At 39.0% G+C, this 17,538-nt stretch overlaps 1 protein-coding gene across 4 annotated transcripts in view; it reads right to left on the reverse strand.

Moving 5' to 3' along the window:
• Nucleotides 1-7,849, reverse strand: part of PPARGC1B (PPARG coactivator 1 beta) — a 134,417-nt gene extending 126,568 nt beyond the window's left edge. For 2 of the 4 annotated variants that reach the window (XM_034405803.3, XM_034405789.3), the window contains exon 1: nt 7,534-7,849. In XM_034405803.3, the coding sequence (XP_034261694.2) occupies nt 7,534-7,617 (84 nt within the window). In that variant the 5' untranslated portion in view covers nt 7,618-7,849. The remainder of the gene's footprint in view (nt 1-7,533) is intronic. The other 2 variants (XM_034405797.3, XM_034405783.3) reach the window with 1 other exon arrangement.
• Between the last annotated feature and the right edge of the window lie 9,689 nt (nt 7,850-17,538).

Below are 17,538 nucleotides of genomic sequence, written 5' to 3' on the forward strand. Positions count from 1 at the left end.
CTGTTTATCTTGCTTTCATTTTGCTTTTTGTTCATTATATATGTCTTTATGTGAATGTATATTATTCCAGGCTATCAATACCATTGGCCAGTTGTTTGCCTCCAATACATTGTTTTACTGAAATTTACCAGGAAATGTTCCATTTTTTACTTTTAAAGCTCTGCTATCATGATCTCTAAGGAAACCACCTAAATTTATTTATAAAATTTATTACATTTATATCTCCTCTTTTATGCAGGAATTCATGGTGGTATGCAGTGCTCCCTCTTCCCATTTTATCAAATAATCCCATGAGAACGAGTGACTGACCCAAAGTCACCTAGTGAATTTTCATGGTTGAGGACAGATTTGATCCTGGATCCTCCTTCTTTTAGGCCAACATTTTAATCAATATATTTGGCTTTTGATAGCTCCTTCTTAAATTTGCACCAATCAATATAGGAACAAGGCTGTCCAAATGTGAAGATTGTGTAGGTGGGGCACTGGGAGCCCTACTGCCTTCTGAAAAAGTTTCTCTGCTGTTATTAGAAAATAGGCCCAGCACCATAATATGAACAGTCATGTAGATACAAAAGAAATGGGTCATATACAGAACAAAGAAAAAGGAGTGAGAAACTAAATCAGTGCATCTGTAACTTATTTATAATTCTTTAGAAGTCTGCATTCCATAAATCTGAATACCTAAGCCAATCAATATGTACCCATTGTCCTCACTTCTTCTGTGGAAGACGCTCACTTTCCATTTTGAGGTTGGTGAAGAGAAAGTACAGCTAAACCAGAAAAAAAGTGAGAGTATAGATATCAAGGTTTGTTTCTGACAGATACCAGTACCTTTTTCCATATTCTGACTGAGTCCATGGCAGGGTGATAGGTTTTAACCAGATTAGCATTATTTCTACATCCCATGTAAATCTTTGGTCTGGAAGGTCAGCGTCCCTTACTAAATATATGCATATTAATTATGGAAACAAGAAAGAAGAATATAAGATACATGCACAGGCTAAGCCAATAAATAAATAAATCTCACTAGATTGAAACAAAATAGAAGCCAATGAACTGAGGAAGTGGCATTTATGATTTCACATTGTTGTATACATAGCAATATACCACACAACTCCCAGCAATTCTTGGCAGTTTGATATAGATTATGAATATACAACATTTGGTACTATTTTGTTTCTAAACTAGACAGTTTAAAATGCCTTGGTTAACAGAAATGTTCTATATCCATTCTTTATAAAACTGTCTTCTTACTTTTAAAGCCATATAAACCAGCAGTAGCTTCAGTGAATGAAAACTATGAACATAAAGCATCCATTAACCCAGCTGGCCACACTCTCTTCATATGATGTGAAAGTGCCATATTGTTCTCCACATCATATAAGGCTATGTTTTTAGACTAATATTAATCACTTTTTTTCATTTCTTATCATTCATTCAGACACTGCCGTTCCTCATGGACATGTTCATAAAATGCCTGTCAACAATCATTGCAAGTACAAAACAATTAAATTGAAGTCGTTCCAGTACAGTCAATCCCTAGTCTTGGAGATAAAAAATGCCTTCTGATAATTAAATGGTGACAATTCTGAATCCTCACAATCACGTTTGTAAAATTCTATGGTGAATGTCTAAAAAAACTGAACTCTTTTTTTTTTCCTTGAGGAAGAAGAAAACATTTTGCTTCTCATCCAAGAAGCTTCATCAATTGTGATGGTGAACCTTCCATTCTCTTCCCTATCAAAACTGATGAAGCAAAATGTCTTCTTCTTCCTCAAGGGAAAAAACAGTCCAGTTCCTTTTGAGACATCTATGGTGAATGATTTCTTCTGAAGAGTAGTGGCTCCAGACCCACCAACTGTCCCTTGAGGCGGGTCACATATTTCATCAAAACCCCAAATGAAGTGTTATGAACACCTGCTATAAAAGATACTGTTCAGTGCCAGAAGCTAACTCCAGAACCAGTGAAATGACTAGGTCATTTTAAAATATTTTTCCCCTTGCAAATGATTAGCCATCATGAAAAATGCATGGTATGATGCTTATGCTTAGTTTATCTAATGATTCTATTTGCATTTATTACAACCTGATGTACTTTTGGAGATTTTCTGGTTCTTGGTTACCCAGCTGAAGGATATAGGCATTTGAGTGTACTATTATTCAAATTTTGTACTGTTAGACACAATGTATTTCCAAGGATCCAAGGTTTGGTAAACTGTCGAATCATTATTATCATAAAAGTCATCTGGCATGATCAGTTCCTAGCCAATAGTAACCTGGTGCATATATTAGGATCATTTATTAAGTATTCTGATAAAAAGAAGCCCAGAAGCCAACCTTGCTAAGATTAAATTCACAGTATTATTCTGCTGAGATTTCTGCTTCAGCAAAACTTGGCATAACTTTGCTGTGGAGAAAGATGCCTGCTGACTACTGCCCACACTTTATAGACTCTCCAAATAAACAAATGGATCCAATCTATACAGCTGTCTGGTACTAAATTTACACCTCTCTGAGTGGAATCTATGTTGAAAAGCAATTTAGATTAACTTTCACTTAAAAATATAATGCCACACAAAGGCATTATTTCCACAGCTTAAACATTCTGCCTCTTGCCTGCCCATAATCACATCATTTCAGCTTTATATTCAAAAGCATATACATTTTTAACTGGAAATAAATCCCACTAGTTTCAACAGGATTTAAGTTTTGGAACTGAAGTGATATATCTCCAAGAGTTTTCTTTCTACGAAGTTTCAATTTGTGCGTGACATTTGCCAAAGACAGGAAAGCAAGCAGTGTTAAGAATATAAGGCTGCTTGCTTTGCTGTCTAGAATATAAAGTATATTCTAGAATTTAAAAAATGAAATAATTCCAACCCCTTTCAAAATCACCGGAGATGTAAGTCCTAATTTATTATATAAAAATAGTTCAATAAAAATTGGAAAATGCAGTTTTAGAATAACTACTCAAGACGAGGAAGGCTGCACGAGTTTGAGAGAATCCAGAAAGTTTTATGGAAATTTATATGAGTTGGATGTTCTTTGGACCACATGAGGTTGGATACATACAGTAGAGTGGTTTTTCAGTTTTAAGTCAGAAAGAAAATATTAGTCAGTACAAAATATATATTTGTATTTGATTAATCCTACTTCCTTTATTTGCTAATTTATGCTTTATTTTGGAATGACAAAACAAAATTTTTATTCAGGATGGGAGATGAGAGAGATACAGTAGCAAAAACTGTTATGATACAACAGAAGAACAAATATAGTATATTTTTTTTAAAAAAAATGAAACACTGATAAGAACAATAATAAAAGACAATTTGTCACTCCCAACAATGCAAATAAAAGATCTAGGGCACCAAAAAAAGAGAAAGAAAAGAAAAAATAGAATAGAATAGAATAGAATAGAATAGAATAGAATAGAATAGAATAGAATAGAATAGAATAGAATAGAATAGAATAGAATAGAATAGAATAGAATTTTATTGGCCAAGTGTGATTGGACACACAAGGAATTTGTCTTGGTGCATATGTTCTCAGTGTACATAAAATAAAAGATAAAACACTTCACTAATAGTGACTATGAAAGTCTAGAATTTGATTTGCTGGCTTCCCCACATTTTTGTTCAGAACAGAAATATGTAGAACAGGTGAAGAACCTGATATCCCTTATCTTCCTCTTAAATTATTTCCCAATGAATCAAGATATATTTTTTTTAAATCACATTGTTCTCCTAAAGAAAACTTTATAGCATTTGTCAAAAAAAAAAATCCTACACTTTTCATTCATTCAACTACTGAAGACAGTCATTCCAATTGCAATAGCTTGTGCAATAAAAAGACGCATTATTAAAAAATCTATGAATTTATTGGACATTATCTGACAGAAGCTAAAGCAGTTTATTTTTTTATCAAACATAGTTTACAGTTCCAACTATGAATTAATGGAGCTGTTATCGAGATGTTGCAGAACAAAGAAATACTCTCCAGGGCATCCTGTGTTGTGATTTTTCTTTTAAATAATAATATATAGAAAAGGAAACCCCCTTTCTTATTCTTCTAAGACAGAAAAATTACATAAATCTTGCAATACCTAGTCTATCAGCAACAGACATAAACTCAAAACTAGCAGCACAGAATGCAGCCTGCTGGTTAATGCATAAACTGTATCAGTCCGATGCTCAGCAGGCCTATTCCAATGAGAAACCAGCCTGCAGGCTCTATTATCTAAGTGTTGCAATGCAGTCATTTTGGGAAATATCCTCTCCAACAAGACATAAAACGTATTTAGATAAGTAAAATTAAATACTTTCTAATTGATGAGCTTCCAGTTTCCTGTACTATAATCAACATTCACAAGACTTTGAGATATATTTCCTTCTGCAATGTTTTCTGCAGAAGGAAAAAAGGGAAGAAGGTATTCATGGTAAGTAACGGAAAAGAACTGAAATAAATCAGAGACTCAGTGAAAGAGAGGAATAACATTCATTCTCTCCAAGCTGCCTGACACTTTAGCCTCGTAAAATAATCTGATCTTGTTCAGCTTTCCGACTTCATTGAGAACTCAGCAGCCCATCTGTAAGCAGAGGCAAGTTCAGTACAGTATTGTAGTAATGGAGAGTGACGTCAAGAGGCAAGCCTAGGAACCTCCTCCCACTTCTAGTTACAAGCAAAGCATGTGACAGCAGTCAAGGCTGGAGCCTTCGCTGCAGTTTCGTCAGAGGTTAAAGTACAAGTGCAAACCACAATTACAACTTCAATCATTTCCAAAGCAATCACATGCCACTCCAATTTCAGACTTTAGCCTTGTGCACACGCAAGGGAAGAGAAAAAGTAATCCAGAGATTAACAACACCTTCTAATAATGCACCAAAAGCACACATTAACCTACCAGAAGTGTTTTGGGGATGTACCTTCTAAATTACATATTTGTACTGATGCTACTTAGGTACAAATAGCTGTTTATTACACCAGAGCTTGTGAAAATAGTCTTTGTACATGGTTCAGATTTTCAGGAAATGCTCACTCACTTGGTTTTTTCATATCCAACATGCAAAAAATACAGATTCCAGTACCTCCATTTACATTTGCAAATTTAGAATATACAAGACCAGATCTCAGGGTTTTGTTTTATCATTATACAAAAAGTTCCACTTTTAACTTTACCAACTATATTACTAGCTGCAGAATGTCAGATCTTTCATCTGTAAGAACACAACCAGAGGGTTTTGTACAAATCTCTTAACTTTTCTGCCTGAGGGTTTTGTTGCTGGCATTTTCTGACAGCAAACACATCTTTATATTGATCCATGAGAGTTCCCTAGTTCTTTATCTGGCATCACCTAAATAACCCCTTGCAAAGTAAAAATCCCTATGTACAAAATATTCCATTCCTTTTTCTCTAATCCAGATGTCACCATTTTGTATCTAATTCTGTGAAAAGTTCATCCACGCCCTCCCCCTCCCAGCCAACACTGGAGAGCTCCAGTACTGGCCCTGGAACAGAAGTGTTCAGACTACAGACTACCAGCTTGGAGCTGGTCCAGCCTGGTTCTGTCTCCCAGATAAACACAAACATGTTTTGGATGAATTGGTGTGACTGAGACAAAGCTGTTCCTACTTGTCCAGGACCAAACCAGAGAAAATTTTCTACAGCTTTCTTCTAATCAATTAAATGAAGAAACTTGAGAGAGGGCAGGAGGAAAGAAGGAATACTATTATATACCACTCCCCAAATTAAGGCCATTTCTACTTATGGAGAAACCTGGAAGACAAGGGAGGCATGGAATTGTAACATAGAAAACTCTGCAACAGCTCAGGGCTTGAGCTATGTGTGATGGTCTTGAAGCATTCGCTCTAGAGCTCTTCTGCTTCTCCTCATGGAAAGGAATGCAGCCTGCTGCCCTTCCAGCAGGAACCCGCTCGTGATCAGCAAGGGCTGCCAAAAAAAGCCTTAATCTGATTTTGACATGCAACTCGGTCCAAAAGGGGCAGCAATCTGCAAAATTGCTTATTTGAAGCAACTAAGATTACCACCATCACCCTCACCCTCAAGCTGCGGGTATATAATCAGCAATGACTCACACATACAACCCTAAGACATTAAGTGCTCCCACCAGCAAATCCTTAAGAGAAAATGGAAGAGGGAGGGGGTCAGCATCCATTTATCCTTGTTTTCCCACAGTCAACCTGAATCGCTGCCAATCTTGCTTCCCTACGATAAAAGAAAAAGCAACAGCAAGCCCAAAGGAAGGGAGAGGGGAGTAAATAAACATTGTACCCTGCTCTTTTCATTTCCCATGGATAGCATCCTCAGCCTCTCCCATTCCTATTATAAACTATTCCATCCATAGTTTATAATTCTGGGGGAGGATGGGGGAACCGAACGGCGTTCAGGTTTGTGGGGAAGGTAAGGTTAAAAGGAACAGCTCTGCAGCACTGCAAAAGCCAAGACTCGTTATCTGGGACACCAGCAGAGTGATCCACTCGTCCACGTGTGAGTGGTGCTGAAAACTGCTAGGATGGGTTTCCAGAGCAATATGGATAGGAAGAGGGGTGCGCAGAGCCATCCTCAACTTAAGTCTCTCCAAAAGAACGCTCTTGCTCCTTCTTTTCCGCCGGATCCTATCTAATCTGCAGCGAGCAAAGGACCAGCAATCTTCCGCGGGGTGGGGGTGGGGGTTTGGCAACATACAACCTCCCTCCCTACTTTCGTCCATTCCGCCTGCCGTTTCAAGGAATCCGGGCACCCGAAGGGGCCGCGTTCCTGGCTCTCCAGCCCTGGATGCATTGGAATGTGTCAGACCGCCGGGCAACTAGCGAGCTCTCCATTTTCCTCTCCCCATGCCCGAGAGAGGAAAAGATCCGCTACGGAAAAATCAAAAGTCCTTACGCTTACGCACGCAGACACATATACACACAACGCACATTTCGCGCTCTCTAAGGGGATCACTCCTGCCTCGCAGATCTAAGTCTGCACCGTTAGCCCTTAAAAAAAAAGAAAGAAAAAGGCATGGCTGTTCTCGGGATCTTCTGCACCAGACTTCTAAGTTGCGTCTGAATGCAACCACACACCCCTCATTCCCGGCACCCCGGATTCTCTGCAGAGTAAATGCGGGCATGCGGCGTCTTTAATGCCCGAAAGTCGAGTGCATGTCAGATCAAGCACCCGCTGCGTAAAACATCCCAGCTGAAGCATGACAGATCGGAATCCCCCAGCCCCAAATTTCACGGTGCACGGATTTTTTTTTAATCCCCGCCCGTTCTTGACAGATCGCAGAGCTGGGGTCCCGAATGACTCATGGGTTCCGAAGTCCCTGTAGCCGAGATGTACCGGTCGGTGCACTGGGGATCGGAACACTCTGAACCCCACAAGCTTAGCACCCCGTCGCTCCAGGCTCTCCCCTCCTGGCGACTCCACGGTCCATTTAGAATCCCAGCGACTGTTCCGAACGTGCCGGCCGGCGGGGGTGGGGGGTGCGAGAGTCCCCCCCACGAGACTAAGCCGGCGCTCCGAAGCCCTACCTGGCTGTCGGAGAGATAGTTGAAGACGAAGGAGGAAAGCTCTTCATCCAAAAGCGCGCTGCAGTCCGGCTCCGGTTCCGCCATCTTCCTGCTCCTCCGGCAACGGCACGAAACAGCATGCGGCAACGGCAAAAGCAAGCACAGTCAGAAACCAGCCAAACCGGGCAGCCGGCGGGGCGAGGCGGAGCCTGGAGCCCGCCGGTTGGAAATGGGCGGTGTCGGTGTCAGAGGAGGAGGAGGAGCCCGCAGGCGGGAGGCTCGTCTGGGCTGGGCTTCGCGGGAGCTGTAGGGCAAAGCAGCGGCGGCGACCAGAGCTGCTTCTTTCGCGCGCTTTGGGCGTCCGGAGCTCCCCCTCCTTGGGAAGAGGACTTGCGGCCTTGCTCCGCGCGGGTTTCGAAGAAGGAAGGAAGGAAGAAAGAAAGAAAGAAAGCGCAGGAGGCGAGCGCGTGCCCCCCCCCGAGGTCGCCTAAAGTGCTTTTTTTTGGGGGGGGGTCTCTGATATCTGTCGGCTCCCTCGAAGGGGTAGTAGAGATTCCCCCTCCCCGCCTCCTCAAAAGGGAAGAGGAGCCGGAGCAAGTAAACCAGTCCGGCAATTCCACTTCCTGACCCGGCGCTTATCGGAAAGCGGGAGGAGGAAGCAAAATGCGCACATGCCTCGAAGTCCTGGGCGGCTCTTGCGCCGGTCCGAATTCCGGCTCTTATCGCTGCATAAGTTGGGGAGAAAGGGTGGGGGGAGAGAGAGGGAGATACTCGGGAAGAGCAACAGCCCTCTTTCATTCCTGGGGACTTCCCTGGCGGCGTGCCTCAAAAGACATTCCCGTTTTTCTCCTGAAGAAGAAGCAATATTAGTTTTCCACACGATGAGATTTATTCCTGAGGCTTTAGCAACTCAGCTATTTTTCTGTCTGATAATTACCCTGGGTCACAGCCCCAGCGGAACTTAATAGAATACGCATGAGGACTGAAGCAAGCAAAGAGATAAATTTCATTGAAAGAGATTGCCTCAATAAGATCATGAAGTTCAGAGACTTGAAATTACCTAACTCTCTCACTGTTTCCCTTAAGTAATTCCGTCTGGCGCGGTCTTTGTAACGTTTTCAAACCTTCACCTAACTTTCTCAATTCTTATCCCGGGTTACTTGTCAAAATGAGGCAATAATCTTCACTCTTAGACGTTGGAGTAAAAGTCTATTCAGAGTGCTCCCATTTTCACTCAGCCGCAAAATAAACATCTGTTATGCTGAGAAAGTCAAAAGCATCAAGTGTCATAATTAAGCCAGTTAACAGATGCTGCTCTTCATGTCCCTCACAATATAAAGAGAACCTGTTGTAAATATTGTTCACACAGATGATGGGAAAGTGAAGTGTGCAGGTAATGTTTCTATACAGTATGCACTCTCCTGCTCCCTGAATACAATGCCTTTCCCCCAGTAACTGAATTTCAGAGTCCTGCTGAGCTGACATATTGTGGTTCTTAGGCATGGAATGTGATCAGCAACTCTTCTCAATCAATATATTAGATGAGAACAAGAAAAAGGGAGACAGCACTAAAAGAGAAAAATCTATTCGTACCTGCTACTTTGGAACCACAAGTATGGGTGAGAGGGAGGGAGGAAAAGGAAGGAAGGAAGGAAGGGCCACATAATCCCCAAATGATATGTAAATATTGTAGCCTCTGGTGAAAGCATGTATGAAGCAGTATTTGGGATGCTGTGCTCATGAAATTCCTGGTTCAATTAATAGGAGTGTATCTGAAGTAAGTGTGTATTTATTTATTTATTTATTTTTTTTTATTTTATTTATTTATTTATTTAATCATTTTATTTAACTCAAGGCAGCCTACAAAATACTCTCTTATTTTCCTCACAACCACAACCCTGTGAGGGCCCTTGGGCTGAGAGTGAGTGAGCAATCCTCACATAGAGCCTCGGTGGTGCAGTGGACTAAAGTGCTGTTAAGTGCTAGCACTTAGCTGCCAGCTGCCTGCAATTAGTGCAAGTTCGAATCACACCAGGGTCAAGGTTGACTCAGCCTTCCATCCTTTTGAGGTAAGTAAATTGAGGACCCGGATTGTGGGGGCAATAAGCCAACTTTGTATAGAACAACAACACTTAGGGGGGGGGCCCAAAAGCCCTAATAAGCAAGTATATACAAAAAGTATGCAGGCTATTGCTATAATGCGTTGTAAACTGCCCTGAGTCTACGGAGAAGGGCGGCATATAAATTGGACTAATAAATAATAATAAATAAATAAATAAATCCAGATGGCTTCCTTGCCTAAGGGTGGTCTACAACTCATGATATAATGATGTATAGAACCTTGGAATGTTTAGTAGACATGTTCCATGTCATGCCATATGCAACATTGCCTGCAGTTCAGGGCAGAGCCAGTCTTTTTATTATTATTACGGTTCATCGCCCAGGCAGCCAGATATTCAGACTGGTTTTGGCAATTTTCTCTACCTATTGAGTCCTTGCCAAGTACTTGGGATAGACAAATGTCAGTGTTTGATGGTGTTGGGAATATTGTTACAGGGTGTACACTGTTCTGAGTAAACTTGCCCTTTGCAGTAACTGATGATGAATTTGTCAATGCCGATGGTGTTCAAGTGGTGCTCCAATTGTTTTGGGATTGTGCTCAAGCTGCCTATTACTATTGGTACTATCTTGACTTGCTTTTGCCACAGTCCTTCTATTTATAGGTCTTTGTATTTTGTTAACTTTTCCAGTTCTTTCTCTTGTGTTCTGCTGTCTCCAAGTACTACCACATTCACAATCCAAACTTTTTTTTACCTTTTTTATCAACAATTGTTAAGTAATTACATTTTTTGTGCACATTATGTGGCTTAATCATTGTTACTGTTATTGTATTCATCTTGAGTAAAAAACAAGATGACATCTCCTCTGTATGCCACATGGAAGTTACAGCTGAACTAACCATTGCCTCTTTGCAGCAGTTGGACCAGCAAGATAAGGTGGCATAAACTTTCTTTCTTTCTTTCTTTCTTTCTTTCTTTCTTTCTTTCTTTCTTTCTTTCTTTCTTTCTTTCTTTCTTTTCTTTCTTTCTTTCTTTCTTTTCTTTCTTTCTTTCTTCAGTATGCAAAATCTACCACCTGACATCTGACACAATCTCCTCATTTCATATAATGGAAGAACTAGCCCTTAGCCAAAGTGAGGACTGGTTCTAGAAAGGGAACTGTTTTAAGTTGAGTAATGGCACTATATTTCCTGTACTGTCTACTGCTCAGTCATCCACTCATAGCACAGTTTCCCCATCCTTTGTCCCCCAAGCAATCAAGTTTGATCAACTGTTCTCTTTTTAGAAATGTTCAACCTTGCTTCTGGGCCAACCATTTAGATATAGTAGTTCAAGAAATCTTGTCTTACATTTTTTTAATCATGTGCACAAAAAAGAAGTAATTATTACAGTAAAAAAAACAAATGTACATTGCTGCTTTCTTCTACATAAAAGCATTCATTTGGATTAAAATGTAAAATACTTACATTTATTGCAAATATTACATTTTGTTATAGCCTCTCCTCTCCCCTTTTGTGCTTTGCTACTCTCCTTATTTGGTTTTTCATATTTACTTCTACCATTGCCTGGAAGCTAATTATACAGTGCTTTCATAAGATATTTAGTGCTGTTAGGGCACAATCAGAATTTTGGCTTCTGGCTTAATTTTGCACCGTCTCTCCCTCCCACAGATACTCACACAAGGAACACTTCACTTTGCATGTATTACCTCTAAGGGACAGATGATTGCACATATACCTCTTCCTATTGATTGTTCTTTAAAGTTTTTCAAGACATCTCTTTGATTTCTGTGTTTCTCGTCATTGAATAGAACTATAAATAAAACGTAGACCCATAAACATAGACAGAGCTGGTCCTTCTGAAGAGATCACATTCTCTAGCTGTTGGTATACAGCCAGAAGCTCAAATCTTGTTGCTTGTTAGCATATAAAAGCACACCGTAATCATACTTTCTTGTATGTGTGGAGTGCTGTGCCAACAACTGCAGGAAAAATGGCTGTTGAATATTCTGTAAAGCTGAATAGAGGGTATGCAGAACTAAACTGAAGCTGCAAAGAACAAGGCTTTCACCAACTAGTAGCTGTCTGTCTGTAGACAATCCTTTCATCTTTCAGACTCAGTTCTCGTGTTTTAATCCATGTAAAGTACTAAAGTTTTTTTCCCCTAAAGGAGTTAATGGCTGGAATGAAATCATCTTTAATTTGTAGGAATTAAACCACCTTTAATTCGTATTCATTTGTTTATCCCAAGCAAATAAAATTAAGTCAGCATTGACAATGTAAGCTCCTTAATAATTTAATTTGTCAATATACAACTGTCCTGAACAATAGCCGATGTAAGCAACTGAAGCTAGATTACCTTCTCACCAAGATACTTATCAGACAATATGATACTGATGTACATAAAGGATTATATTATTAAAAAAGATATACTTCTTTGTACTGTGCTTGAAGTTCTTTACCAACATGTTTTATAGTCCTAGTACAATAGTATTCTTTATCACTAGCCATTTTAAGACTGTCTATGGTTGTCCCTTTGAAGTTTTATCGACTCAATTTTCACTCTTTAGCAATATTTTAACTGACATGTGGTGCCTATAAAGTAACACAGTAATCATAGGACCTTAAGGGTTCTGTAATTCTACTTCTGTATGCCATGGTGAACATATATATTAAGGCTGTAGGCCTAACCCGCATCATTCATCCTATGAACACTGAATAAAAGTGTATGAAGATAGATAGATACCCAAGTTTTAAAACAAGCATATTAAAACAACTCAGAATTTAATTTTTAAAAAGTTTTCACAATAAACAAAAATATGTCCATCTACTATTTAATGTTTTATGGCCCTTTTTACTCAATGAATTCAGGACAGGTAATAGAATTTCAGATAATCTTCAATTCCGGACATATCCATGGAACCAGTTTTTTCAAGCTGACTAACTTTACTAAACCAAGATTAGTACTATCATAGTTTCTCTGCTTTCTCTCTGCTATTGCAAGATATATCGGCTATTATCAGTTCAATCTCCTGACAAGCTACAGTCAACTTCAGCTTCCAATTCTTCAGTGAGACTAAAGTAGTTCTCACTAAATTATATGATCACTGGAAAAAGAACGAGGCACTTTCTAAAATACCTATGATACCTTTTTAAATTGCTCTTCATCGTATATTATTTGTTGAATAGGCAAAGTGCTGATATGATTTCACAAGGAAGAAATTGAGTTAATTTGGCCCATAGCGAGTTAGTCTGGGAGATCACCTAGTTATTGCTTTAATGGAGCTTTGCAAATTATTAGGGATTTTTTTTTTTTTTTTTGGCTAGGTACTGCCCAGTGTGGATGGATTAAGGGAATGTATAAATATTTTTAAATGAATCATCAGCAGCAGCATATCCTGATCTTTTTTGACTTTTAGATGACGTGTTTACTGTGCAATCACCATGCTGTATTCTTGCAATGGTTCCTTGCTGGGTTCATACCTTGCATTAAATCATGATTTAACCTTCACATTATTAAGTTGCAATTGGTTGGATTCATGCAACATGTTAAACCAACATTAAACAAATCCAGTTGTTGTTTAGTGCGGTATCTAATCTTTGTCCCTCCTGCTTTGCATTTGTAAGTCTGCTGTTTTTAGGCATGGTTTCTTCCATTCTTTGGGATTCTTAAATCCATTAAGGAAGAAAAGATAAAATTCTAGGAGGCTTGTTTTGATTGCTAGTGTTCAAGCCCTCCAACTGGAAACTTCAAAACAAAAAACTCTTGCTAAAACAGTCTTCTTATAAATATTATCACATTATGAAGATATGTCAGGCCCCTACCCAGTGACCAATCTATTCAAGTTACTAAAAGATATAACAACATTAACATTGCACAAATTTCTTTTGACAAGGTTTTCATATAGTGTATCTCTCAGTGACCTAAATGTCTTTCTGCCATAGGCAGAAAGTCAGAATGGAAGCAATATATGCATTTAATTATATTGGAAGATCTAGAGAAAGCATTCAACAAGTTTCAGTTCCAGCAATGTGTAAAGGGCAGCTGCTGATTAGAAATGGACCTTTGGTATTCTGAACAGAGGAAAAAGGACCAGAAATGTAATATCACCAACACAATTAATTTATATTAGTTGTAAAAAGTTGTAACCCACCAAGCAAAACAATCTGGTTGTGTATAACCTCAGAGTTTCATGACTGCTTGGGATAGTAAAGTCAAAAACTTTGTTGATGATGTTGATGAGATGATGACTAGAAGCAGTTTCTCACCTGGCTTATATATTTTGAAACTATAATAAATGTGAATGTATTCAAAAATCAGTCTTGATTCCCCTGAATTTCAGTTACAATGGACCCCATTTCCTTAATGCCAATTATGTCAATTATATTAGAGAGATAAACTCTTTTTGAGCCAAGCTGATGTAGTGATTAAAAGCACCAGGCTAGAAACTGGGAGACTGTAAATTCTACTTCTATTTAGACCCACAGCCAGCTGTATGATTTTGGACCAGTCATTCTCTCTCGGCCCAAAAATCTTGCCAAAAAACTACATGGACAATAAGTCAAGGGCACAAAAAAGCCTTTATTAGCATAAATTGCTGGACACAGAAATCCATATCACAGATACATTTCATTTCCAGTGTCAAATCCTGTTGATGTGCCTTAAGGGTAAGAACTCAAACTTGACAACAAAAAACAAGTTTTGAAGTCTGGATGTTATGACCATGTAGAATATGACCTGTTTCACTGGCTTCCAATTGATTTCTAGGTTCCAATGTCTCATATTTATCAATACCTTAAATTTTTCCTTAAAATAGGAAGGAATAATCTATAGGATTAATAAATCTCATCTCTAAACTCACTTTGATGAGTAGGTCATATACTTACAGAATGATAATGAGTTTTTTTAAAAAAAAACCAAACATCAGAAAATTTTAATCACAGTCAAGAGAGAGACATTTTTCTAATTCAGAGATTAAATAGAGTCAGCTCTACGGACCAAATCCAGATTGCAAACATCAATTACTTTTTGCAACATGTTTAAATAGTCAAGGAAACTTTGTAAACTTGAGGAAAATACTCCCAAAGGAAATGTCCCCAATTATTGAGTTTCATCAGTTCAACTTTTACATTAAATTAAGCATGTGAAAGTGTTGCAAAAAAATATATGATTGTTGGCATGAGTATGTATAGTTTTTTAATAGATAAAAACAGAGAGCATTTCCCAGTAATCTAGTAAAATAAATGACATTTGACAGTTATTGGTGTTTTGGGAAATGTATGAATCCTTCCACAGAGTTGGCACAGGTATCATAGATGAGAAATACATTCCTTGGAAGTAAGAACAGCCAACACTATAAGAACAGTGGTAAAATAGCATATGAAAAACCTATACTATAACTTTAAATCATCTGTGCCGCAAGAGCCAAGGCATTGTCCCCTCACCCATTTCTCTTCTGTTTATTATTTGCCTCACCCCTCTTGTCACTTGCCATCCTGCGACAGTAAAACAACAGGTAGGCAAATCAGAAGAAGAAATCATTTGAGGCACCAAGGAACTTAAATGGGTGTAAATGCCTTCTGACAACACTACTGGCAGAACTGACCGCTGAGATTTCTTACGGCATTTTTTAAATGCCAAGTGCCAAATGGATTCACTAACAGACCTACTTTCTAACTAGACTCTACCTTTCTGGAGCAGATACTGACATAGAGTTCAAATCAGTAATAAATCGCCTTCTTTATTTAAAATAATAGAATTACACTGGCATGAACTCCGACTGGGAAGAAGATAGTACATATCATGAACTTTTTCTTAGCCTAATCCATATACTTACTGCATTCCCCAGACATGCATTAACCATGGCTAAAACCCTCATCCAGTATTATTATTTATTTAGCATAAGGCATATCGCACATGGACCAGCAATTTATATTAACATTTCACCTAGATTAGTAGAATACAATCAAATATAAATGTTAAAAAAAATCTTTGTTCAAACATCAAAGTCTAAGCCATCTAACCATTTAAGCACAGCATCATTTATATCAGGGGTGAAATCACTCTAACCACTGCGCCGAGGTGGCGCAGTGTTAAAGTGCTGTACTGCAACTACTTCAGCTGACTGCTAGTTCAGCGGATCAGCAGATCAAATCTCACGGGCTCAAGGTTGACTCAGCCTTCCATCCTTCCAAGGTGGGTAAAATGAGGACCCAGATTGTTAGGGGCAATATGCTATTTAGTATACTGTCGATTGTTGTAAGCCGCCCAGAGTCCTCGGAGAGTGGGCGGCATAGAAATATGATTAATAAAATAAATAATAATAATAAACTTACCTTCCTTTCCAGTTCGGAAGCACATGCTTTTTTTTAAAGTGTTTTTAAGTGTTTTGTTTATTGTTTTTAATTAATGGGGCCAAATTTATATATGTATATTTTAACTGTATTTTAATATTTGTACTTGATGTTTTTACTTGGCTGTTCACCGCCCTGAGTCCTCAGGGAGAAGGGCGGTATACAAATTCAAAATAAAATAAAATAAAAATAAAAATGCACCATGTGCACACCTGCGCATGCACAGAAGGTAAAAAAATGTTACTTCCTGGTTTTAAAACCAGGAAGTAATGACACCCGGGCGGTGATCGCTACTGGATCGCCGAACCGCTATCTGATCAGGCAATCCGATCTGATCCAGGAGCATTTCACCCTTGATTTATATTTAAAAAAACAGATGCTGGACTGGTATATACCCTCAGGTTACAGCTGGTCACAATGTGATCTACAATTTGACATGGGACCCCACAGTCACACTGAGGGGAGGATATTATGCCCCATTTGCACTGTGTGAATCCTCTTCAGGATTGTCCATTGTTAGTTCAAAGCCTGGCACCTTTTTTGCGGGACCATTTATATATCTACCTATGTTTGGACATTCAGCAACCCATTTGGCTTTCCATTAGAAATTGATTGTTAAAGATGTTGGGCAGATGTTGGGCAAATACCAGTGGGGACTTCCTGGATTTGAGTCTTCTGGCTGATAAATGAGGAAGGTCAGCATGCACTGGTAGGAGTGAGCTGTTCACAATTTTTCTGTATTTTCTCACTAGTGCATCTTGCCTTCGTATAGCTGGTGGTGCTATATGGCTCAGAACAGGAAGCCAGCAAGTCGGAGTGGTTTTAATATGCATCCACTTATAATCCTCATGGTATCCTTGAATCTGACATCTAACTCACTAGAGCGGTGGTGGTGCAGTGGTTAGAATGCAGTACTGCAGGTTAACTCACTGCTCATTCCCAGAGTTCGATTCTGAACAGTTCAAGGTTGACTCAGCTTTCCATCCTTCCGAAGCCAGTAAAATCAGGATCCAGATTGTTAGGGGCAAGATGCTGACTCAGTAAACCGCTTAGAAAGGGCTGTAAAGAACTATTGTGGTAAAGAACAAGAAAGTGGTATATAAGTCTAAGTACTATTACTATTGCTGGTATGGCAGATGTTAAAGCCATAGAGGGGCACAGTATTCTGCTGCGGAGTAGACCAACCTTAGGGCTGATGACCTGAGGGTGGCAGCTGAAGCTCCCCATTTAGTTCCACATAATTTATTGAATTATTCCTAGTATTGATTTTGGCCACTGAATTCTTTAGTTATATCTTATAGGAAAGAGTGCAGTCCAATGTTACTCCAAGGTACTTGGAATGGGGATTATAGGGGAGTAAGTTATTAAGTAGACTTTCCAGGCTTCTTGTGTTAATTTGTTGTTAAGGTGGAAACATGTACTTATTGTAGTTATACTCATCCAGTGAATATGCACTAGAAAATATGGCCAATCATAGTCAGCCATAATTTGATTTTCTTTCTCCTTTTTTTGTGTTGTTAATAATAAATCTTTCCTCTGGGCAATGCATTTTTTAGACAAGCAAACGTCTTCCAACAGGTTATTTTTTTCAACTTCCTCATCTAGCCTTGGCA

This window comes from Pantherophis guttatus, chromosome 2 (assembly GCF_059756535.1).
Source record: "Pantherophis guttatus breed Tessera chromosome 2, ASM5975653v1, whole genome shotgun sequence".
Taxonomy (NCBI): domain Eukaryota; kingdom Metazoa; phylum Chordata; class Lepidosauria; order Squamata; family Colubridae; genus Pantherophis; species Pantherophis guttatus.